The 25264-nt window shown below is 49.1% G+C and overlaps 1 protein-coding gene across 3 annotated transcripts in view; it reads right to left on the bottom strand.

The window, feature by feature from the left end:
- GLIS1 (GLIS family zinc finger 1) overlaps positions 1-22583 on the bottom strand; it is a 215770-nt gene extending 193187 nt beyond the window's left edge. For all 3 annotated transcript variants that reach the window (XM_087445779.1, XM_014793837.2, XM_087445780.1), the window contains exon 1: positions 22325-22583. In XM_087445779.1, coding sequence (XP_087301905.1) covers positions 22325-22583 — 259 coding nt within the window. The remainder of the gene's footprint in view (positions 1-22324) is intronic.
- Positions 22584-25264: the final 2681 nt, after the last annotated feature.

Here is a 25264-nt window from a genome sequence, read left to right as displayed (position 1 = left end):
CCAGGCAGAGGGAAGAGGCCGTGCAAAGGCCCTAAGGAGAGGACAAGCTCACGGTGCTCCCGGGACAGAAAGGCCAGCGCGGCCCTAGTGCCGTGCGGGAGATGGAGAGCGATGTCGCAGATGAGGATGGACATCAGCCTCGTGGGCCAGGGCAGGAGAACAGAAACCGATGGAGGGCTTTAACAGAGAAGGTCGCGGTATGACTTACATTTTAAATCATATGCCAGCTGCTGGGGACAGAAAGGACTACAGGAGGCAAGGACGGCAGCAGGGAGACCAACAAGGCGACTCCGGCAACTACCAGGAGAGGTGCCAGGCGTGGCACGGACCAGGCAGTCAGAGGAGACGTAGGACTGAGCCCCAAGGCCAGCAGGCTAGAACTTGGGCCCAGCAGGTGAACAAACCGGCCAAGGGCAGCGAGAAGGGGTAGCCAGCACAGGGAGGCAGCCAGGGAGAAGCAGGATGGTCACTGGGCCAAATGCTGCTCCAGGACACCTAGAGAGAGACGGACGTGATGGCTGGATCTGGCCACGTGGGGGCCACGGGGGAACTTGACAAGAGCTGGCTGCGCGCAGGGCCGGACAGAGACTGGGAAGTGAGGGCAGAAAGACTGCACACTGAGGCAACTCCTTGAGGAAGTTTCCCGCTCAGCAGAAGCAGAGAGATGGGGCAGGAGCAGGAGGGAGTGTGAACTCAAGGAAGGAATGTGGCTGCGGGTTCTGGAGCAGGTCTGGATGCCGATGGGAAGGACCCGCAGAGAGGATGAAATTCACACTGCAGGAGAGGAACTGCAGAAGCGAAGTCGGAGGAAACGAGAGAGGACGGGATGAGAACACATAGGGATGGTGGCCTCTGATAAAAGTGGGGCGCGGAGAGCACACAGCGAGGAAAGGTGGGAGGTCGGCCTTGCAGAGGCCCGAGCAAGTTCAGAGCTCACGACTGCAGACCAGCCCTGTTTCCTCCAGCACCCTTCATGGCAGGCACAGGCGGTTCGGGCTTAACCAGGGTGGGGGCCCAGCAGTGAGAAGAGCAGCTGTCTGGAGACAGTGATTATAATGGACTCTACGCTCGGTGAGGAGGGCAGTGAGGACGTGAGGGGCAATGGGCAGCGACAGGGACAGGGTCACTAGATGTGACGTCTTCCAACGGTCGGATCCTTGTCACAGCAGGTGAGGAAAGCCCTCAGCCTGAAGGAATGAGACCACACAATCAACAAACGGAAAACAGGAGCCCAGGGAATAAGGGAAAAGATGGTTTAAAATCCTAAAATCTCCTTAGAGAGCTATGATAAGATTTTGCATCCATAAAGAGATAGAATGCGTGAAAAGGAACCATGAGAGACCAAGGACGTGTTTTTGCAAACTAAAAATAGCTAAAATAACAAATAAAATGGTATGTAAAGTCAAGGAAATGCTCAGAAAACAGATCAGAAAAAGACAATAAGAAAATCAAAGGATCAATACAGAAAGCAAATCATGCAACTAGTGGGATTTCCAGAAAAAGACAACAGAGAAATGGTATGGAAAACATTTCCAAGAACTAATACACAAAAACGTTTAGAACCAAAGGTCATGAATCTCCAGAAACAAAGGGCCACCAAGCAGCCAGTCCAATTAATGGAAAAAATCCACATCAAGGCACAATGCTGGGAATTTTCAGAACACCAGGAATGGACAGAATATCCAAAAAGCTTCCAGAAAATAGAGGGGGTAGGGTGGGGAAGGGAGGGGGGCAGAGCTAGGGGAAGTATCAGGAGTCAGCATGGCACTGGACTTCTCAACAGCAGTGAGGGACTGGAGGACAACAAGACACGATGGCCAAGATTCTCAACAGGATCAGCTCTGAAGCCAGACAGCCTGAGTTCAAGTCCTGGCCCTGGCCCCTACCCACTGTGTGACAACGGCCAACTTCCTAAATCTCACTGGACCTCAGTTTCCTCGCCTGTGAAATGCGCAAAATAACAGTCTCTACCACCTACATCAATGGATTGTTGTTAGGATGAATGAATCCACGCAAAGCACTTAGAACTGTGCCTGGCACACAGTCATAAACACTTAAAGGTTAGTTCTTCTTATGAAAATTCCCCAAGCAAACGCTTAATCAGGGATGAGACACTTTCAGACAAACATCCTTACTTTTCTTACAAAATCACTGGAGGAAGTTCTGCAAATTATAGGGTTAAGCCAACGAAAGAGAAAATGCAATGCACAGGATATTTGCCTTTCTTTTTGGAAACCCAGCCTTTGAACACCTTTCTTCCCCTGGGAAAAGTACTCACCTGATAAGGCAACTCCCTGCCCCCTCCCCAACACATACACACACACACACACAATGACAATGCAAACAGAAGCTGCAAATGCCAGGTCCCTACCGTCCTTCGCTCAATGTCACCTCTCACTAGCGAATGGTAAAACAGCAGACCTCAACCCCTTCCCTGACTTTCCTCTGTACTGTGGACCACCATTTGGTAACTTTATATTTAACTTGTTTATGTGATCATTGTCTTCCCCCTCTAGACTGTAAGCTTCCTGAGTGCAGAAGTTGTTGCCTGTTTGCTTGTCTTCCCAGCATTTGGAAGACCATCTAGAGCTCACAGCAGGTGCTCAATAAAAATGTGTTGTTGGGGCCGGCCCTGAGGCATAGTGGTTAAGTTCGGTGTGCTCTGCCTCACAGGCCCAGGTTGGCGGAACCTTGGGCATGGAACCACACCAGTCGTCAGCCATGCTGTGGTGGTGACCCACATAAAAAATAGAGGAAGATGGGAAACAGATGTTAGCTCAGGGCAAATATTCCTCAGAAAAAAAAAAAAAATGTGTTGCATGAAGAAAATATGTGCTTTTCCAGCCTCCTCTATAGCCCAGGCATGGGCACACGGCCTGGGCTCTGCCAGTTAGAAGCATCTACATAAGGGATGGCTCAAATCTACCTGCACAGGTAAAAACAGCCAGCGGCCAGGGACGGTGGCTCTGCTGCCCACGTCTGGAACCCACTGTTCTCACTGCACAGCCCTCTGGTGGGATTTGGCATAAGGTTCTTGGCTACATAGCTTCCAAGTCTGGTTCTCTAGCCTCAGTAGGAAATTCTGAGAGCCACCCAGCATCCTTTTAATAAAATCTCTTTTCTGCTTAAATCAGCCGGAATACGTGATACAGATGTGAGCCAGGAAACAGGGAATCCTACACAGGAGAGCCTCAAAGAGAAGTCCCAGGAGGTCAGCTGTGCAGGAGAAGCACCTCCTACTTCTTTGGGGCGCAGGAGACGTGAAACTAAGATAACCTGATGCATTTGAGCACTGAGGAAAGTATGATTGACAGGTGTTTGACAAAACTGATGGAATATTTAGGGAAAAATGGTAATAGATACATACATATGAAACTAAGCAAATGAAAAAAGAGGTCATAGTTAACCCCAGGAAAACAAACTGTTGTACCCCAAAGTACAGTGATTCAACAATCCTGTTGATTCAACATCCTATTGCGAATGTAACCACTATGCTGAAAAAGTGGACACCAGAGGAGATATAGAAACAATTTATCATTACTCTCCCCACCCCCATCCCCACCCCCACTCTCCCTTTTAAAACCCAATCTGCAGACTTGTTCCCCTTCCCCAACCCCCACCTCCCACCCCTGTGAGGTCTCTGGAAGCTCCCTTAACTCCTTGGATCATTCTTAGATCATAAAACATCTTCCAGACACTTTTAGTCTCAGGAACAGTCTCAGTTTAGTAATTAAGATGTCCCATCCAGATTAATAATCTCAACTCTGAGCTTCCTTTACAGTCAAGCTCCTCCCCTCCCCCAGCTCAAGCCTGCGTCAGGCTGGGGACCCTGGGCAGCGTCGGGGGGCAGTGTCTCTAGTCCCCTGACGCTGTCAACTGGAGCGGCAGGAAGGTACCGTGGGAGCTCTCTGGACTCAGATGTTCAGTGCCCACTTCGGTGGGTTCCCGGGAAAGCCCTGCTGGTTGGCAGACACCCCCCATCCCACGGCATCCCATGGGACTCCTCCAGTCTCTCGCCTCTGCCTGGCAAGAAGCCCTGGGGGGCAGGATGGGTCGGTCTGAAAAGACCTCCAGGCAGATCCCTTGGAACGCAACCCTCTGCCCGGTCACAGTGCAACAGGGCAGCTGCCTCTCTTCACTCTGCCACAGCCTGTTATCTTCAATACCTTCAGGCGGATACACAGACTTTCCTGCAGCCTCAGGGGCTGTGCCCAGCTCTGAGTGGGCCTCGTGGAGCCCCTCACTTCAGCTGGCACGGGGAAAGAAAACATCACAGCTTTCTCAACACTCTCCAAAGAAATCCTCTCTTTGGCCTCTTCCACATCAACCCTTTTACACCCTCCAGGTGTATATGCTGGGTAAGGATCTCAAAGCTAGAGTTTAGTTGAGGCACCAGAGGCTTGCTTTAGAATGTGGTCAAGTCCCTCTTTAGAAGGAAGCTGCCAGTGCCGACTGTCAATACCTGTTGTCCTGGGCTGGCCCGTGGCTTAGCGGTTAAGTGCGCGCGCTCCGCTACTGGCAGCCCGGGTTCGGATCCCGGGCGCGCACCGACGCACAGCTTCTCCAGCCATGCTGAGACCGCGTCCCACATGCAGCAACTAGAAGGATGTGCAGCTATGACGTACAACTATCCACTGGGGCTTTGGGGGAAAAAAGGAGGAGGATTGGCAATAGATGTTAGCTCAGAGCCGGTCTTCCTCAGCAAAAAGAGGAGGATTAGCACGGATGTTAGCTCAGGGCTGATCTTCCTCACAAATAAATAAATAAATAAATAAATAAATAAATAAATAAAATACCTGTTGTCCTGGGGCTCCACCAGAACCAAGAAAGCAAAATGCCCGCGGTGGCATCCTGTTACACACGGCCCACCTGTGTGCTGGCTCAACCAAAGAATTGTGTTGCAACCAGAGCAGGAAGGGGGAGGGGAGGGCAGGGCACCACGGGTGAGAGCCAGGGTGGAGGTGGGGTTTAAGAGAACTGAATCCTTATCTACCACAAGAAGTCAGTAGACACTGAGTTCAGCTGATCCACAAAGAGCAGCATGAATCACACACAGAGGCCACACAGCACGGCAGCGAGGGCTTCACCACTCACTAGCTGTGTAACCTTGGACAAGTCACCTTCCTCCTCGGGGTCTGTTTCTTCATCTGCAAATCGGGGATAATAACAGCACCTCCTTCAAAGGGTTGTTGGGAGAATCACATGAATTATGTTTGCAATTCGTGTAGAGCATGACCGAACCATGGTAATAAGCACCATATTTAGCTATTATCGCTTTTATTGTTGTAACTGAGACCCAGGGAAGAAAATACGAGACAAAGACAACTGAATGAGTTGAAGGCAGGGCCAGCGTGTTGCCCAAGTCCAGGGGGCACCATCCACATAGATGGGGGTACATGGTGCCCCCTGGAGGTGGCATCCCAGCTGCCCTGGCTGAAGGCAGCCACCTCCCAGGAGTGTGACAGTGACGGAAAGGGGACTGACTCTCTTTAAAGTCTCACAGTATTTGGTGATTTAAAAAGCGAGGTTTAGCATTATTTTGCTAAAAATAAAAATTTGTACAATGTTAATAAAACAAGCTCCCCAAAACAGTAGTAATAGTGAACAACAGGACCTGGTGGATGACAAAAAGAAAAGCAACAAAGGAAATGACAAAGAAAAATCTTGGAAATATAAAAATTTTTTAATTTTTGTTTCAAACTCATCATAAAAAACTCGTTTAAATAGAAGACTCATAAAAATATTAGCAACAAATATCACAAACAAAGCATTAACATTCTTAACTGAGCACTTTAGAATATGTAAAATTTTAAATTTTATACGGAAAATATTCAGACCCCAATATAAACATCAACTTGCAAAAGAGGAGCTATGAACTGTGCATCAACACACAATACACGTTCAACTATACTCGCAATCAAATAAATGTAAAATGAAATGATAACCAGACATCATTTCCACCTTAGGAATTATTTCCTGTCATTTCCACAATTAGGAAATTATTTTGGAAACCCTGGTGAAGATGCAGGGAAGGAAGTTCTCTAAGACACTGCCTGCAGTTGTAAAAATTAGTGCCACCTTGTAACGCGCTATTTGGTGATGTGTGTCAAATGTTACTACCCTTTAGCCCAGTAATTTCCATTTCTGGGAAATCCTAAGAAAATCCTAAGAAAATAATCACAATTGCAAATAAAAATTACTGCATAAATCCCTATCAAAGTTCCAACAACATTTTTCACAGAAATAGAACAAAGAATCCTAAAATTCATATGGAACAACAAAAGACCCCGAATAGCTAAAGCAATCCTGAGAAAAAAGAACAAAGCTGGAGGTATCACACTCCCTGATTTCCAAATATACTACAAAGCTGTAGTAACCAAAACAGCATGGCACTGGCACAAAAACAGACACACAGATCAATGGAATAGAATCAAAAGCCCAGAAATAAACCCACACATCTATGGACAGCTAATCTTTGACAAAGGAGTCAAGAACATACAATGGAGAAAAGAAAGTCTCTTCAACAAATGGTGTCGGGAAAACTGGACAGCCACATGCAAAAAAATGAAAGTAGACCCTTACCTTACACCATACACAAAAATTAACTCCAAATGGATTAAAGACTTGAATGTAAGACCTGAAACTATGAAACTTCTAGAAGAAAACATAGGCAGCACGCTCTTCGACATCGCTCTTAGCAACATATTTTCAAGTACCATGTCTGACTGGGCAAGAGAAACAATAGAAAAAATAAACAATGGGACTACATCAAACTAAAAAGCTTCTGCACAGCAAAGGAAACCATCAACAAAACGAAAAGACAACCTAACAATTGGGAGAAGATATTTGCAAACCATACATCTGATAAGGGCTTATCTCCGAAATATATAAAGAACTCATGCATCTCAACAACAAAAACACTCCCAACCCAATTAAAAAATGGGCAAAAGACCTGAACAGACATTTCTCCAAAGAAGATATACAGATGGCCAACAGACACAAGAAAAGATGTTCAAAATCATTAACTATCAGGGAAATGCAAATCAAAACTACAATAAGATATCACCTCACGTCCGTCAGAATGGCTATAATTAACAAGACAGGAAACAACATGTGTTGGAGAGGATGTGGAGAGAAGGGAACTCTCATACACTGCTGGTGGGAGTGCAAACTCGTGCAGCCACTATGGAAAACAGTATGGAGATTCCTCAAAAAATCAAGGATAGAACTACCATATGATCCAGCTATTCCACTGCTGGGTATTTATCCAAAGAAATTGAAAACACCAATGCGTAAAGATACGTGCACCCCTGTGTTCATTGCAGCGTTATTCACAATAGCCAAGACTTGGAAGCAACCTAAGTGCCCATCAAGGGACGAATGGATTAAGAAGATGTGGTATATATACACAACGGAATACTACTCAGCCGTAAGAAACGATGAAATCCAGCCATTTGTGACAACATGGATGGACATTGAGGGTATTATGCAAAGTGAAATAAGTCAGAGGGAGAAGGTCAAATACCGTATGATTTCCTTCATTAAGTAGTAGATAATAACAACAATAAACAAACACATAGAGACAGAGATTGGATTGGTGATTACCAGAGGGGAAGCAGGGAGGGAGGAGGGCAAAAGGGATAATTTGGCACATGTGTGTGGTGATGGGTTGTAATTAGTATTTGGGTGGTAAACATGATGTAATCTATGCAGAAATAGAAGTATAATGATGTACACCTGAAATTATACAATGTTATAAACCAATGTTACTGCAATAAACAAAAAATTAAAAAAATATAAAAATAAAAAAATAAAAAATTACTGCATAAAGAAAGCCACTGCAGCATTATCTATACTAGGGGAAAAGGTGAAAAATTCTGAGCATTGTCCACAAATAAGTAATACGTACACATATTTGTTTGTGTGGGCATAACCTATTTCCGAGAGGCCAGACAGAAACACAGGCATTCCTAGTTGCCTCCAGCAATGGGACCTGGGGCCGGGGGGAAAAGAGAAGAGGAAGGCTTTTCCTAAGAACCCTTTTGGGTCTTCTGAATTTTGAACCATTTTAATGTACTGCCTATTCAAAATAATTTAACAAATTTAATAAAATGCAATATATTTTTGAATGTTTCCAAAGAATTTTAATATCATGGAAAAGGTTTATATTAGAATGTTAAGTTTAAAAATAAGTACACAAGACTTTACATTCAGAATGATCTCAATGATATAAAAAAATATTAATATACAGATAACCACAGAAAAAAGACTGAAATGAAATATACCAAATGTAAGTGGTGGTCATTGCTGGCGGTGAGATTATAAGCAAATGTGATTTCAATCTTTATATGTTTCTATAGTTTCCAAATTTTCTGCAATAAATATGTACTATTAAGTGGGAAAAATAAAGATTATTAAATTAAATTATCTTTAAAGGGTGAACCACCTCCCAAAGAAGGATTAGGAGTAATTCTTTGGAAGTAATTAGCTGGCAGTTAGGAATCTATCCCTGTCTAAGCTACTGTGCAAGGCGCGTCGTGAAGCTGGAGCGTGATTCCAGTGCAGAGAGTCCACTTGCATGAACCATCTGCCCTTTCTGGGCTGCTTCCCTGGGGAACCAGCAGAACCCACCCGCCAGGGCCCAGCCACTTAAACACCACCTCTCCCAGAACCCTGCTGTGATCCCTCTCTTGTCCGTGCTGGCCTGGGGAGCTCTCGGAGAGCAGGACAGACCCCAGGAATCAAGTCTGTGTCCCCAACAGGAGCTGGGCCTCATAACCAGCATGCTGGCCCCACGTCCAAGCTGGTATGTCCATCTGCCTGCCCCTTCAATTGGATGCTCCAAGGCAGAGGCCAAGCCTGGGTTACTTACTTCTCCAGGGCCGGACATAGAGCCTGGCATATGACAGGGTTCCAGGAAACGTTTGCTGAAAAAAATGAATACATTAAAGAATGATATTCTAAGGCCAACCCGGCGGCATAGTGGTTAAGTTCGGCATGCTGCATTTCGGCAGCCCAGGGTTCACGGGTGTGGATCCCGAGCACGGACCTATACCACTCGTCAAGCCACGCTGTGGCAGTGAACCACATACACAATAGAGGAAGACTGGCACAGATGTTAGCTCAGGGCCAATCTTCCCCACCAAAAAAATAATAATAATAAAGAATTATATTCTAGACCAGCGGTCTCCAACTGAACCTTCTGTGGTGATGGCAATGTCCTATTTTCTCTGTCCAATACAGTAGCCACTAGCCACATGTGTCTACTGAGCACTTGAAATGTGGCCACTATGACTGAGACTGAATTTTTTATTTTATTTTATTGTAATTAATTTAAATTTCAAGAGCCATAAGTTCTTCCACAAGAATACTTACATAACAGGGTAAAGTTACAAGATTACACAAGATGATCCATAAAAAAAAAACATGAGCCAGCGTCATGCAGTACTCACTGTCATGCAGTACTCACTGACGATCACTGCAGGGTACTGAAAATGGGGGGAGGGGCCTAACAGCCCCAGAGTCCCCCTCCTTGGCCAATATCACACAGCGGGAATTGACTTGTCTCTGTGCCTCCCTAGCAAACAGCTCTGCTGCATTCCGAGTGCATGAGCAGCCAGAGCCACTGTGAGAATGAAAAACTGGGAGACGGAGAAAGGAAGGGTATGAGGCTGGGATGGGAGCAACTCCGAAGATTTTGCAAAAGGAAAGCTCTGGCCTATATCTCCAGAGACAAGGGAGAGGGTATTCCCTCCAAGGGGAAAGCTTCAGCAAGCAGCAACTGGCAACCAGGGCAAGGAAAGGGCTGGCAAGGGCAGTGCCGTCCCCAGGACTGAAGAACCTGTGCGGCTCCACCAGAGTCCTGCAGAGGGCTGCTCGACACAGCCGAGTTCCCGCCCGCCCTGAGAGGTCAGCAGTCAGCCTTTCCCACCGATTCTCACACGAGCCGTGCAAGTGGAGCTAGCCAATATTCCCATTTTATAGGCCGGCAAACCAAGGCAAGTGAGATGGTCCCAGGCCACGAGGCTTAGGCTGCCTGGAGCCCAGGAGTCTGCTCAGGACAGTGAGCCAGGCGATAAGATGGTAAAGATGCACAGAGGAGGACCGGGGACCCGGCCAGGCCGGGAGGGAACCTGCAAACCTTCACCCACTGTCCACCTGCCCTCCCGACTGCGAGCTCTGTGCAGGGGAGGGCTCTTTCCGTCTGCCCACCATGGCGTCCCAGGGCCCAACCCAGTACCTGGGCCACAGCAGCAGTTCAATACATATTGATGAGCAACCCAAGCAACAAGCACCCCCAGGTGCAGCCCTTCCTGTTTCCAGGATACTTTCCCACACTTCCCCCAACATGCTCCTGACAATTGGCTGGGCAGGGATCACTCTCCCCATTTTACAAATGGGAAACTGAGGCTCAGAAACAGAGAGCCACTCTGGGTTACTGTCCTGAAAATCTCCTTGGGGAAGTCCCCAGGAAGCCGCACCTTGACTGGAGAGGGACAGATTAATTCTGCTGGGGTGCTGCGTTCATTCTCCTCTCTGGCCCACACTCCCTCTGCAGGTCAGAGATGTGCTTGTTACAGACATGCCCCAAGGAGCCCACATCCCGTCAGGGAGGAAAACGCGGAGCCAGGTGTCTGTAATACATGACGGTTCAGTGAGAGAAAAGTGACAGAGGGCAGTCAGAAGATGAAGAAGGGAAATGTAACTCTGGCTGGAGGTGGCAATCTCTCGGCAGTGATGAATGGGTAAGATTGGACCCAAAGCAGCGGAGGTCCAGAGGACCTGAGGGAAGGCCCAGAGAGGTGGCAAGGGGTGAGAGAGGGCAGGGACCTGGAGTCAGGCAGGCCTGCGGCTACCACCTACCAGTCTGGACTTCGGGCAGGTCACTTAGCCTCGCCGGGCCTCAGTTTTTCTCATCTGTCAAATGAGGGTGACGATACCTCACAAGGAGTAAAGGTAAGAAGAATTAAGTGGCTTCAAGGGATAACCACTCCCAGCCGGGCTCAACAAATGGAAGCCACTACAGTACTGCAGAGTCCCACAAGCCCAGGGAGTGGGGAGCAGAACAGTAACAGCATCACAAGTGTGGGAGGCAGAATCAAGGTAAGTCAGCTGGATATTAAGAGTCGGAAGGCAACTCCAACCCAGTAAACCAGGGAGTGGAGAGGTCTGCGGCTCCTGGCCGGTGCCACAAACAGTGCCCCCTCCTGCTGGACACCAGAGCCACCACAGGCTCTGTCTTGAACTGACCCCAGGGCCAGGACCTGGCAGAGTTGTGCGGAGGCAGCCCACACCCACCTCAGCCAGGGATGACAGCTCCTAACCTTCCCCTAGGCCTGAGTGAAGCCAAGATGCCAGCCACCCAGATCTGTGACCTCCAGCGCTGGGACCAGAACCTTAGTCTCTCTGACTCCAAAGTCCTTATACTTTTAATTTCACCAAAAAAGAAAAAAACCCAGAGTCAGAGGCTAGGGTACAGAGGTGTAGAGCAGCAACAACATCAGACGAAGTCAGGCCTAGACACCTAATCCCAGCTCTGGCACTCAGTAGGGCCAATAACAGCAGCTCCCCTTTGTTACATACCTACTGTGTGCTAGCCCCTGAGCTAGGCACTCTACAGACGTCTCATCTTAATCTCCACATCAGCCCTGTGAGATAGGAATGAGCTCCACTTTACAGATGAGGAAGACTGGGGCTCAGAGTCCAATGACTCTCCCCAAGGTCCAGCAAGTGGGGTAGTCGAGATCTGAACCCAGGTGTGACTCCAAAAGCCATACGGCCACCTTTGCACAAGTAACATGGCCTCTCTGATCCTTAGTCTTCCCATGTGTTCAAAGAGGGACTGAATGAACAGTAATGATTTGGGCAGAGCTTTACCCTTCACAAAGCTCTAACCACAGTGGTGCCCAGAGTAGGGCCAGGAGGCCAAAAGAAGCCCCCTGGGCTCTGTCTACGCCTGTCCTGGAGTGGGGATCCAGGGTGTGTACCTCAATCTCCACCCAGCAGGGCTGCCAAGAGCTGCCATCGTCTGGCTCCTGGCTCTCAGTTCCAACACTCGGTCTCCAAGGTTCTCCTTCATCTTAGAGAAATCTGGGTCAGATGTGGTCAATATCTGCTCTTTAAACCACAAGACGAGATGCGTTTTACAGCACCTGGGACTCTGCCTAGAAGGGAGGGCAGGTGTGTGGCAGAGTGCCTAGGATCCTGGGTCACTCACTTGGGGACAGCCCTCGGGCCCCTTGCTCCTCCATCCGGCCCATGGCCTGGCAGCTCCAAAGGCTTGCAACCAAGAAGGGTCTGTGATCGCTGAAGCCAACTCCTCCCAGAGAGGAGAGGAAAGGGAGGCCCAGAGAGGTGAGCAGACTCGCCCAACGTCACCTAGCAAGAGAGGGGCAGACATGGTGATGAAGAGCCCCAGGATGGTGTGGGGAAGAGAACAGGCCCACGTCTACACGTGAGAACTCACTGCTCACTGACTGGAGTCTTGCCAGTGCCGAGAGCCTACCGTGTGTTCAACCTTGTAGGAAAAACAAGAACATAAAACTTGGCTCCTCCTTTAAAGAGACAAGCTCCTTGAGGGCAGAGACTGGGTTGGACTTCATTCTCAACCTTCCTGGACACCCCTCTGAGCCAGGCCCTGTGCTGGGCACAGACGGTGCAGGGATAATGAGACTCTGCCCCTGTCCTCAAAGACACACAAGTAAGTGGAAAATCACCAGAGTGTGACCAGTGCTACAGCAGAAGGAAGGGTCAGGGCTGTGGGTGCCAGAGCTCTAGCACAACCTGGCCCAGGAGAAACGGAAGGCTTCTGGGAGGAGGTGGCAAGTGAGCTGGGTCTTAAAGGGTAAGTAGGAGTCAGTCTGGTGGAAAGGAAGGGAAGGAAGGCTCTTCCAAGAGGTTCTGTTTACCAAACATTTACGTGGCAGCAAAAATAATAATAATTCCAACATTGAGCATTTTACCATGTGCCAACCTCTGAACTTAAGCACTTACACACGTATTAACTCACTTCATCCTCATAACAGTCTTTTGAGATCATTACTATTATTATCCCCACTTTACAGATAAAGATATTGAGGCCCAGAGAGCTTAACACCTTGCCCAAGATCCCCAAGTTAGTCCCCAGAGCCAGAACTGGAACCTAGTGGCCTGGTTCCACGCCCACAGACTCAATCGGCACCCCATATGCTTCTCAGACACGTACTTTGTGCCAGTCCTGGTCCTGGACGCCAGGGTACAAAGATGAATATTAACTATTATTTTCCAACTTGTTCTAAAAAATAATTTAAGGAGGCACAAAGATGAAGAAAAAGAAGCTCACAGCGTATAAGGACAGAAGGACAAGTAAACAGAAAATTCCAGGTCTGAAGCCACATAAGGAGAAGTCTGATGCTGCTAGAGAACAAGGAGAGCAGGCACTAGCAAGAGACCGAGTAGGGGCAGGCCCTGAACGCCAGATCACGGGGCTCAGATTTCTCCCAGTGGCCAAGTGGTCCAATCTACAAGCCAAGTTGTGATTTCAGGGGAGAGCTTTAGAGCACGTACCAAAGACAAATGGATGTCTCCACAGATGTGTGAGCGACTGATAAAACACAAATCTATTTCAAAGAGCTCTTAAAACTAGTAACCTCACTATCACTAGGGATCTTCTCCATCAACAGATCCTAAAACTAAAACTGCTATCATGTAGACAGGGGAAAGATTTTTGTACTTGTATTTAAAAAACTTGGATACCCCTGCTGTTCAGGGATGGGAAGTAACAAAAAAGTTTTAAGCAAGGCGTTCTTAGGATTCAAGGTCCGGGATTTTTGCTCCCCACTGACCCCTCCACCCCCACCTCTCCAAGCCCCTCAATCTGCTAGAAATCAACCATCTAAAGGCCCGAAGACGAGCCTACCCCGGTGAGAAGCCCCAATGCAGAGAGATTCTCACAAAGAGCGCTACGTAAGTACAAATGACTGTTTGATCAATCATTTGGCCTCCGCGTGGGATTTGGTTAGAATTAAAGCCATCTGGCTGGGGGGGGAGGGCGAGGGTGATGGGGGAGGAGACAGGCAGGCGGGAAAATGACCCACCCCCTCCCCCAAAAAGCATTGTTAAAATATAATGGGGAAAAACAGTACAGTCTCTGCTGTGATTTCAGCCTAAGCCACTTAATCCTTCAGCACATAAAGCAACTTATTTTATGACCTTTTCCCTTTAAAAAGTAAATCAGAAGACGCTGCCTTGAATTCAGATATCTCTGAAACACACTACTCATCCCTCCCAGTGAAATATCCTGTTTCATAAACCTTCTTCGAGACACTTGAAACTGCAGATCACTAAATGCCTAGCTTTAGGCATCTGACATTCCAGAGAATTAATATTTAAACTTATTATACGAAAAAAGAATTGAGTTTGGTTGAAGCATGAAATATTTAATAGCGTCTCCAAATTAGAAACCCTATTCTGTTTCGCGCTGGAAATGCCAACGTTATTACCTGGGCTTTGCACTCAAATGAGATAAAATGCACAGGCGGTCTTGAGATTAAACACACAATTACGGCCGTTTTCTCCAGAGAGCAGGGGAGGGAGACAGGTTTGGGGAGTGGAAACGATTGAGTTTCATTTTTACGATACACTTAAAATTATATTATCATTCTCTGCCTCAAGGCTTGGACTTAGAGCGCTGAAGCTACTTAACCGCAGAAAACTGTCAAGAGTGGTGAATCCACGGAGGCTTGTTCACCAGCTCGCAAAGCCGGCTGCCTCTTGGAATGGGCCCGCTGCTGGGCAAAACCCTGTAACTCTCTCTGCTCGCTAGCACAAAAGTATTAAGTGGTTTGGGATAAAAATTAAGCTTCAATTGACACAGCGGATCCTGGCAGCCTCTGCCGGCACGTGTAATTTATTTACAAGGTTGGAAAGTTGGCAAAATACATCATCAACTCTTATACAAACTTCTACTAGGTATTAAATACCCAAGCCTCAGAGAAGTAATTCATATAGTCCAGCAACGTTCCAAAACAAACCCAATCTCCAGCCCTCCGGAGAGCTTAAAACAGCAAATGGGATCTGTATTTTTCAAGTCGGGTTTATAAGACTCCCTGGTTTCTTGCCTTATTTTTCCATCAAACCTGTTATTTAAAAACAAAAGCAATAACATCTAAAAGAGTAATCTGGTTGCTAAAAAGACACAAAGAGGAAGAGGTCCAGGGCCATCCCATACCTGGTCCTCCTCTCCCTTTCAGACCCAGAGTCAGCATCCAAAGGCAGGGGTCTGGGGCACTAAAGACCCCCGCCATTTCAGCTTCAGAAGAAGTACGATGCCTTGAGAACGTCCACACTCAACGTACGTTCCCGTGAACACACACACACCCTCGTGCAAGGCCACAGACACAACCCAGCAGCCGGACCTTGCCCTTCCACAGCGGTCATTTGGGTCCATCATCATTTGACACGAAAGACCCATTTCCCACACACAAACCTCAAGTTTCCTCTGATCCCTGGCCTGATGTCCCTCCCAAGCCCTTCTTCATCCCACCAAGCATTTACTAAGAAATAATTATTTAATAGATCTCGAGCCACGGTGCCCAGTGAAGCATGCATTCTACACACCAGGCTGGTGGGAATCATGAGGAATTCTCTTCAGACAGGTGTCTTCAGAACAGTGGAAGGGAGACCGCCCCCAGGGCCTGGGCCAAGAATCTCCCCAAAGTGCGTGCTAGGCTCAGACAGGCACTAGAACCTGCAGTAACTGGTGGGGGGTGTGTGTGTGCCTCTGAGAAGGGGTCGCTTCTAGGGGGTCCCCTCCATAGCCTCAGAGAGTCCCTGTCTGGGGACACCACATCACAACTGGGAACCACTGTCCTTCCCCCGTTTCTGCAGCAGGGTGGTGGGCAGAATCTCCCCCCTTAAAGTCACAGCTCGGCCAGTTAGCTGAGACTCAGGAACGGGTGCTCCGGGAGGGGCTGTCTAGACCAGCCTGTGGCCTTCTGCCTTCCCCCCGGCTGGGGGCACACTCTACAGCCACAGCGACTCTTTGCTGCTGCTTGGATTTTAAAGGCTATCCTTGAGAGCACTGTGCGTTGGAGGGAAAGTACCGGCTTTGCTGTCAGAGAGCTGGGTCCAGTCCCAGGCTCTCCTACTTCCTACCTGCACGACCTTGGACAAATCACTTAACCTCTCCACTTCCATCACTCACAGGTGGATGGCATTATCAAATGCAGACATAGCTACAAAGCGCCTAGCTGGGCAGAGAGTAGGTGCTCAGTAAAGGTTAGCTGACCTCCCTCTTCCAGTTCCTTCTTTGCTCAGCTTCAGGAGTCAAGAGTTCCAAGGGGAGGTCAAGTCTATAACCTGGCCTGAGAAAAATGTAGCCTCTTTCCACACCGTAGATCCTTCCCAACCTTCCCAGCCCAGCTCATGTGGAATCCTGGAGCATCAGAGTAGGAAGGGACTATGCATCATCCATCGAACTGCTTCCCATTTTACAGACGGGGAAACTGAGACTCAGAGCCAAGGGTATGGCCCACATGCACTGAGGCTGTACAACAGCACATGTGTTTGCTCCAGACAGGCCCAACTATAACCACCAAATAAATTCAGGCCATACAGGAAATGCATTATTCAGTTCGAGGACTGAAGGTCTCCTCTCAGTGCATCTGACTCAAACGCTGACTTTAAAAACACAGCTCGTAATGCTAACACAATCCTCCACGATCCCCCGGAAACCTTCTGAAGGAATAACCCTTTGGAGTTTAGGAGAGGACAGGGCAAGAGAAGAAAACAGATGCTTTAAGTGACTTTAAACTCTGAGACCACTGGGTTAGGACTGTATTCTCTCCACCCCCGCCCCTCCCAGGCCTCTGTCGTCTTTCAGTTTCTTATAAATAAGGCCTGGGGAGACCAAAGCAGCCACAAAACTCTCCCCCTCTTTTTTTTTTTTTTTGCTTTTCTTACTCAGTAACTCAGCAATCAGCACCGGACTTTGCTTCTAATGCTGAAAGCATTTTTTTTCATTGTAAACTATTAATTTAGGCAGTGACTGTTGATAAACAAGAAGTCCGTTTTTAAACTGCTAGAATCATTAGGACAGTGAAGGCGAGCAGCACAAATATTTCAGGAGTTTGCTCTTTCTTCCTGGCCCTGGTATTACAGCTGCCCTTTTTGCATAATGCAGTTGAACTTTTCAAAGCCCATTGCAGAGTTTGTTTCATTTCTTCTCCCCCTCGAACTGAATGTCTTTGTTTCTTTAAACATAAAAATAAACTACCCTCTACCAAAAGAAACAATACAACTCTCTAGGTCCAAACTGATTATAACTCAAATCTGCATTACGAAAAAAAATTAGCAAGCCACGCATTATAATTTAACTTTGAATATAATCATATATATAAGGTAAGGTTGTTGAAATACCACCATATCGGATTCAAAACAGGGAATTCTTTTCCAAGAAAATCGAGAGAAGGAAGGGAAATTATCCTCTCTCTGCAAACGCCACAGTTATTGAGAGTCGCTGGTCAACTTACAAATAAAGTTGGTATTTATTTGTTTGTTGTTTTTTTTTCCTAATCCTACCCAAAAAAGGCTTGAAAACTCTATTCCAAACTTGAGTTTCTCTCCTTTTCCAGGATGCTGGCCAAACTCCACAAAATAAAACCGAAGAAAATGACGATAATTATGCAACATTCAGAACAAAGAACATAAGAATATATTTTTTTAAATGATTCATTGTGCACTTATGCCTGTAATGGGATTTTAACGCACTGTAAAAATAAGTGTGCTGGCTCACTTAGCTTCTCACGCAAATGTAACGCAGGGAGATGAATAACTCAAAGATGGGGTGGGTTTTGGCTTTTTCAGAAGGAGCAGAAGGGTGAAGGAAAACCACGGCATATAAAGAAACATGTTTTTTAATCACAGACAGAGCAACACAGTCAACCAATATGATTCCACAGCTCAGAGGCTGCTGAGACCTCAGCCCAGCTAAGCCCGCTGCAGGTAAACTACTCAGAAACAAGGCCCAAATTAAGTTATGATCTCATGTGACAGTCACCTTTTGCACGCCAAGTCTTAGCAGCTTCTAGAGAATTTGGGAGGCAGGAAGGGAAGAGAAATTCTAGCCGCCCAAGATTCTTAGGGAATCTTCAGGAATTATATTTCCGCTACATGTCTATAAAAGATTTGTTGGATACGTAACTCTTATGACTGTAGACGCAACATGCTCCCATCTTATCTGTACACACACATACGTGTTTCTCTTTGTCTCACTGAGCCTGACATTTGGCCAGCAGGTTTTTCTCCCCCTTATTTGAAACCTCAAGCACTGAAAAAATTTGGATCTGATTATTTCCGGATCACAGGACCAGCACTTTAAAACGGATGAAATGCAAGCAAATTGCCCACCAGAGCCGGAGGGGGTAAATGCTTTCAAAATAACTCATACCTTTCTATTAGGGCTGCACCAGCCCCTCCAAGGCCTCCCCCTAACATCACGGTGGCTTCTGATTCAGACAAGAAACTCTACCAGGTAACGTCACCAAAACCATCACATGTGCTCTCTGCCACCACCAGCCCCTGATGCCCACACACATAATCTACAATCACTTTCCTTTTTTGTTTTCACTTTTAAAGAAAAATATATATCTACTAGCTATTTATTTTTAAGTTACAAGATTGACTACTTTTTGGCATTTACAGCCATGTTATGACGGTCATTTACTGATGGCCGGGTCCACACTTGTCATGATCATCTGCCTCCTTTTTATTGCTAGGTCATGTCCAGTCTCGGCGCATGGAGAAAAGGGCCCAGTGAGTCGCTGTGAATTATCTGGTTTGATCTGGGAAGAGCAACTCTGGACAAATGAAATCATCTGGTAAACTAAGAAGTTTCCTAACCATGGCATGGATACTAGTCACCAATTTCCAAAGACTCGAGACAGAAGAAATACCAAAAGCAAAAATACTTGAAACTCTCTGGGAACGTTCGGGAGGCCGCCGTGAACGCCAGCTCTCAGCTGCCAACGCAACACTGTAGAAGGTACAAACTGTGGAGCCAGAATCAAGTATTTGGAACAGGAAGCCTCGCAAACTGCCACTTACTGTGTGTAGCTTTGAGCACACCCTTAACCCTAATGTCTTCATCAATGAAATGGGAGTCAGAAGAGCCAGTATCTGCCCAGCACCTCACAGACTGCAAAGCTATACATCTGCTCCCTCAGAACAACCCCCAACGTAGGCAGAGCTTAGCTGGCGTGAGGGCAGATGAGAGGATGTGTGGGAACACACCCTGACAACTGGGAAGTGCTGTGCACGGGCAACGCGCGTCACCGGGCCATCGTCACAAAGCTGACCGCCTCCATAAAGCCCAGATGTTTACCTTCTTTCCTTGTCAGGACTTCCAAAAGCAGAGTGTCGGGTGTTTAACAATAAGAAAGAAAAACGCAGCATCTGGTAATTTGGCCTTTCCAGCTGTTTGGACTCTGGATAAACGGGACTCTGCCGTAAACAGATCGTGACTCTTATTGTAAATGATGACAGGGTTAGTCCATGACGTCGCACTGTGCCCAGGACCTCCTGACTGCAGATCTGGAAACACAGAGGACCCCCACGTTTACGGACAAGCTGCTGAACTCAAGAGCTCGCTCCCTTCCTCAGCTTAGGGTCTGTCCGAGGCAGAAGGCAGATCAGCTGAAACCTGACGCCAGCCCAAGCAACACTGTCTTCTCTCCGATCACCGTCACCGGGCAGCAGTGGCCAAAAAAGACCTGGAGCGTGGCTCCTCTCAGCTTCCCCTGCTAGTGCACCAGAGTTAGCGCTCTTCACAGACATTTTAAAAACCCAACCTTTCTCCCTCCTCGCCCTACCGACTTTATCTCAAGCATCACAGACCCTAGCATGGTGCCCTGCATGAATTAACAAAAGTGACCCCTTCCGCCTTTTTAGTTTATTAAGAATTTTTACAACCATTGTTTCATTTACCCTGGGAAGTAGGCATTATTACCTCTTGTGCAAATGAAAAACTAGAAGTTGAGAACATTAAACACATTACAATAGTAACCCCCAACATAACCGGGCACTGAGGCGGCCCTTTCACATCCCATCACCAACGTTCTCCTCAGTCTTGCAAAGTAAGTCTCACGGCACATTTACAAATGAGGAAACCGAGGCTCAGAGTGAAATAACTTCCCCCAATGGCCCACGGATCAGAGATGGCAGGGTCTTACAATTTCCAGCAGAGTCAGTAAATATTTCTCAGTTGGTATTTCTATCTGTTTCTAATAAGCCTGAGACTTGGAGCAGGACACCAGACATAAAAGGGTTACGCGGTCTGGGGAATATTCCAGTGGGAGTAGGGGCAGTAAGAAGGTGCTGTTTCCTTACGGTATTTTTAAGAGGGCTGCCGGAGCTCTTTTTGGGAAGCTGGTTTTGTCTCAGGCCACTGGGTAGCTTGACAATGAGGAAGAATCTGCCTAGCAAGACAGAGGCCAGCTCTGAAACCTCTCCATGCCCAGGTCCGTGAGCCATGGGCTGGTCAGAGACCCCCACCCAGACCTGCTGGGTGGTCTTTTACACAGAAGACACTTCCTCCACCTTCAGGCCTCAGTTTCCTCATCTTTCAAATGGGTCTGGTAAATCCTACCCCACCAGCCTCGCCCAGAGGCTGTGAAGAAAGGTTTAGAAGCCCCTTACAAAAAGCTAAACCAGGATGACCATCTTAGAATACAAAGAAAGAGGTTCGTCCTCCTGTCCCTTTATCCTCCTCCTCTCCCTCTTCCAAATACAATCCCAACTTAAAGATCTCATATTTTAGACATGCGGGGATGGGTAAAAATAATTGGGGTTTAGGCGAATGGAAGTAGGAAGATCATACACCAAGCAGCCAGATGAAAGGTCTCTAGCCATGGCTTGCAGCAAAGGCTATGTTTGGGAGAGCCATTCACTAGGTCTGCAGAGAACTCCATCTTCATACGACAGCCACAATTTTTTAAATGCAAAATGTCGCAGGAAGGTATCTGTTTAAGGGAGGACTGTGTACGAGCGGGGCAAGCCAAGGAGCTCAGGGCAGCAAATATTACTCATGTCCTGTTGTGCAGCACTCCTCTCTCCCTAGTAGAGGAGAACCTCATATGTGCATTCCAGCAATAATGCTCTAAAGGTGGTTTTTTTCCTATATATATATCCTTTAAAAAAATGATCGCTATCTCTTGGAAAAGAGACTGACATTTAAAACAACCAGACAAGAAATAGCTCTCTCCTACAAAGTCAGGGGTTTTCATTAAAAAAACTATTTATGTTTATTTCATTTTAGCAGCCCCTGAGTTGGAAAGTTGGGTATTTTTTATCCAGAAGGAGCTCTCATCTCTAAAAGCAGCTACCTTTTCTAAGTTGCTGGGGCTCATGCCTATAGAGCCATAAAACACAAACTGTTCTGTCTTCCTTGAGAATCCCCTGGAAATAGAGCCAAGAAGTCCCAAACCCTGATATAATCAAACCCCAAAGCCTTGGTTTCTCCCAGGAAAAAAAAGGGGAGGGGATAGCAACTTAACAATTTCCCCAATTTCTGGTTAATTATCTGTCAGCATGAAACTTATAAATAATGGCTCAATAATAATTAACTGTGACGACAAGAACATGTTCATGAGAATGCAGGCACCATCCCTGACTTTGACCCATTAACCATACTGGGGCCTGCACCTTATCCCCACCAGCCTCCCCTAGAGAAGGGGATTGCAAAGTTAACTTTTGCTCAAAGATTATGCTTCTGAAGCATCAAGTACAAAAAAAGCCATTTTTTAAGTCAGGACTTGACTCAAGCTAGATTACAGATTCATAAAATTTTCCACCAGGAACCCAAAAATCATCTGATATAATTAATTCCTTACTTGACAGATGGGGAAACTGAGGTTCCAAGAGGGGAGGGGTCTTGCTGAAGGCCTCTGGTTTTCGTTATTTAGGGACATTGGAATCTTCCAAAATAGTAAGCCTTTAGCCAGCTCAAAGATAGTGATACTTAAGTGCGCTCATCCTAATTTATAAGAAGATTTTGACAAGTTTCACACAACTTGCATCAGAAATACAGAAGCAAAATTATGCAATCTGAGCTTTCTATACGCACATTTCCCCAAAAGAGGCTTACTTAGTTTAAAATACATGCTTCCTAAACAGGCATCATTTCAGAATGTCAAGCGAGTCCCAAACAACTAGAGAGAAACTGATGAACTCCGGAAAAAGTTCCACCAAGTTCTCCGCAGGACTCCCACAAAAGGCGTGCAGGGACGACGCCAGGGAGCCCGAATCTCTCCGCACTCGCGCCCAGGCACGCTGGCGGGGCCCGACTTACCCTTCCCGGCGGCGGCGGCCTTGGACGGACCGTAGTCTCGCGGGCTCCGGGGCCGGAGAAGGTCGTGCGCGCGCGGCGGCGGCGCGGGCGGCCGGGGCAGCAGGTCACGCGGGCCCCCGTCCCCGCAGCCGCCGCCGCTCACGGTGACCCTGAAGGCCATGTGCGTGCCGAGGCCCGCGGGCCCGCGGCCGGGACCCGGAGCGCCGGGGGCCTCCTTCGGCCTCTTGTCTGTGTGCGCCTCGGCCACCTCGCAGTGCATGGCGCCGGGCGGGGCGCACTGCTGGGGGTCGCGCCGGGCTCCTGGGGAGGGGAGACAGCACAGGCGAGTTAGAATGAGGGGAGCGGCCCCCTTCTTGTCCAAGAGCCGAGGTTTGGGCAGGTCACCACCCCTCGGTTTATTTCTCCTCTGTAAAATGGGTTAGCACCACCACACTTACCCTAACCCTACAAACCCACCCGATCACGCGTAAACGCCCCTTCCTGGGCGCACGAGAGGCTCGTACTTCCTTCCCCGGCGTGTCGAGGGCCCTGGCCACCCCCCGCCACAGCGCATTCCGCGAAGCCCCTGCGCCCTCCCGCCCAAATCTGCCTCCACCGAGACCAGCCCTCTTTGGACGAAAGGGGAAACTGAGGCCCGGAGAGGGGAAAGCGCGTGTGGGGCGTCATCCAGTGAGACGGGGAGCGGGTGGCAACTAGGATTCCCAAGGCACGGCTCTGGCAGAGCCGGGAAGACTGTTCCGGGTGGGTCAGGGGCTGCACGCAGGGACCGCGGACGGCGCATCCACGAGTCCTGGGCGCAGACCCTCCGAGATTCACCCATGACCACCCAAACCGCAAAAATGGGAGTCCAAGGATGGGCGCTCACTCCCGCGATGCGAACCCATCACACGCACACGGAGACACGCACTCTCTCCCGCGCAGCAAATGAACCCATCGCGCGCGCAAACACGCACAAAGTCAGTAACGCCCATGCACGCCCGCTCTCACGCACACTATACACCCCGCAAATGCACACTCGGGGACACGACGTCCACACATACTACACTCTCATTCACCCGCTGAGACACTCGGCAACACCAGCAACCGCACTGTCTCACACTCCGCACACACGGGCGCCAGGTTCCCATCGCCAGAGCCTCGGCCCTTCCATCATCCCTCCTGGAACCAGGGCCCGAGGCCCCCAAACTCTCCTTTCCCCTTGGCGCTCCGCGCGCCGTCCCAAAGCTCCCCGGATTCGAGCGCCGCTGGGACGCCAGTCTCTGATCTCGGCCCCGGCGCCCGGGCGGGCCGCGCCCCCCTCACCTCGCCGCGGCCGCCGCAGCTCCCGGGGCGCACGGCTCGGCGCGCCTCCACTGGCGCCGCAGCCCCCGCAGCCGCCGCGTCCTGCGGGGCGGCACCCCGAGGGGCGGGGGCGGGGCCGCGGCCTGCCCGACAGCCGCCCGGACCACTGGCTGGCGGCGGGCGCCCGCCGAGGCCAATTGCGGCGCGAGGGCGGGGCCTCCTCGCCTGGGGGCCTGGGCGGGGCCGGCGCGGGGCTGGGCGGAGGGTTTGACAGGCGGCGGCCGCCAGAGCCATGCGCGCGCTGCCCGCCGCCCTCCGGCCGCTGAGCCGGGCCGGGCGGCGTCGTGGGCGGGAGCGGCGGGGCACAGTCGTCGGGGCCGGCCGGCCGGCCGGGGCGGCGGAGCGCGCTGACCGTCGGGACAGCCGGGCTCAACCCCGCTCTGTCCCCGCCTCTCCCAGTGGCTGGGGCAGGACCCTGCCCCTGTCCTGGTCAGTGTTCTCGTCGAAGGGGAACGGGAAACCTGCTAACGCGGAGGGAACGGATGTGAAAGCGCTTTCAGAGTTTTCTTGCAGGATCCCACCCGCTCACTCAAGAGCTCGCACAGATTTCACGGAGAGAAAGCGGCAAAGTTGGGACCCGAACCCGTGCTCTCAGACCACTTCTACGTCTTTGGTTTTGTGGTGTTTTTCATCGGAAAGAGTCCGGGCTACAGGGTCTCAAACTCCGAAGTTAAAAGACAAACAAACAAAAACAGATGCCTGGATCCCAACTAGAGAATATTGCAGTTGAATCTGTGAATCTGTCCGGGTGTAGGGCCCCGGAACTTAGATTTCAGTGAGCTCCCGGGAGATCCTTACAGCCCTGGGGGCTGAGACCCACTCGTCTAACCCGGTTCCCCTGCGTTCTGGGGTCCCCTCACAGACCAGTGTCTCGGGGAGCCCTGCCCAAGGGGTGGAAAGAACCCTGGACAAAGAACAAGACTTCACAGCGACTGGAAGCCACGGCTCAGTTCCCTTCTCTGAGCCTCAGTTTCCTCCTGTGTGAAACCAAGTTGTTCACCCGGCCCAGCCCATCTGCAGGGCTACTGTAGGGGACAGCGAGGCCCTGAGACAGTCTCTGCATGTCATCCCAGCCTGCCCCTCGGCACTGTCTGCTGGTGGCCTGGGTGGCTCCAAGGGTCCTGCCTAGCTTCACACTCTTTGAAGGGAGGTTCTGGTCTCTTTGGCCTTGGCCTCAAATTGAAAAATGTGTATGGAGCCCCTCCAGACTACACAACAGGGCAGGTCTCCCGAAATAGGAGTCTGCACAGAGTAAGAGACCTCCAGCAGCATCCCCAGAATCTCGGAAAACCAGGACTTTAGAATCACAGAATCCTGAAATTTGATTTCCTATAATTGATTACACATAGCATCTTACACTTAGAGAGCAATAATGGTAAGAAGGCCCTTGGAGATTTAGTTACACCACCCCACATTCAGAGGAGTGAGGATGTGACCTGCCTACGGCAATACGGTGGACGTGGCAGAGCCAGCCCTGGAATCCAGGCTTCCTGACTCCCAGTCCAGTGCTCTTCCTCCTATACCAGCCATGCTGCCTCCAATAGGAACAGGATGTCCGCCAACCCCGCCCGTTACACAAGGGCCAAGGGCTGCATAGGG

The sequence above is a fragment of the Ceratotherium simum genome, chromosome 22 (genome assembly GCF_057802395.1).
Source record: "Ceratotherium simum simum isolate JZ-2026a chromosome 22, ASM5780239v1, whole genome shotgun sequence".
Classification (NCBI taxonomy): Eukaryota; Metazoa; Chordata; class Mammalia; order Perissodactyla; family Rhinocerotidae; genus Ceratotherium; species Ceratotherium simum.
The sequence above is the reverse complement of the archived record's forward strand: the minus strand, read 5'-3'. Positions and strand labels throughout refer to the sequence as shown.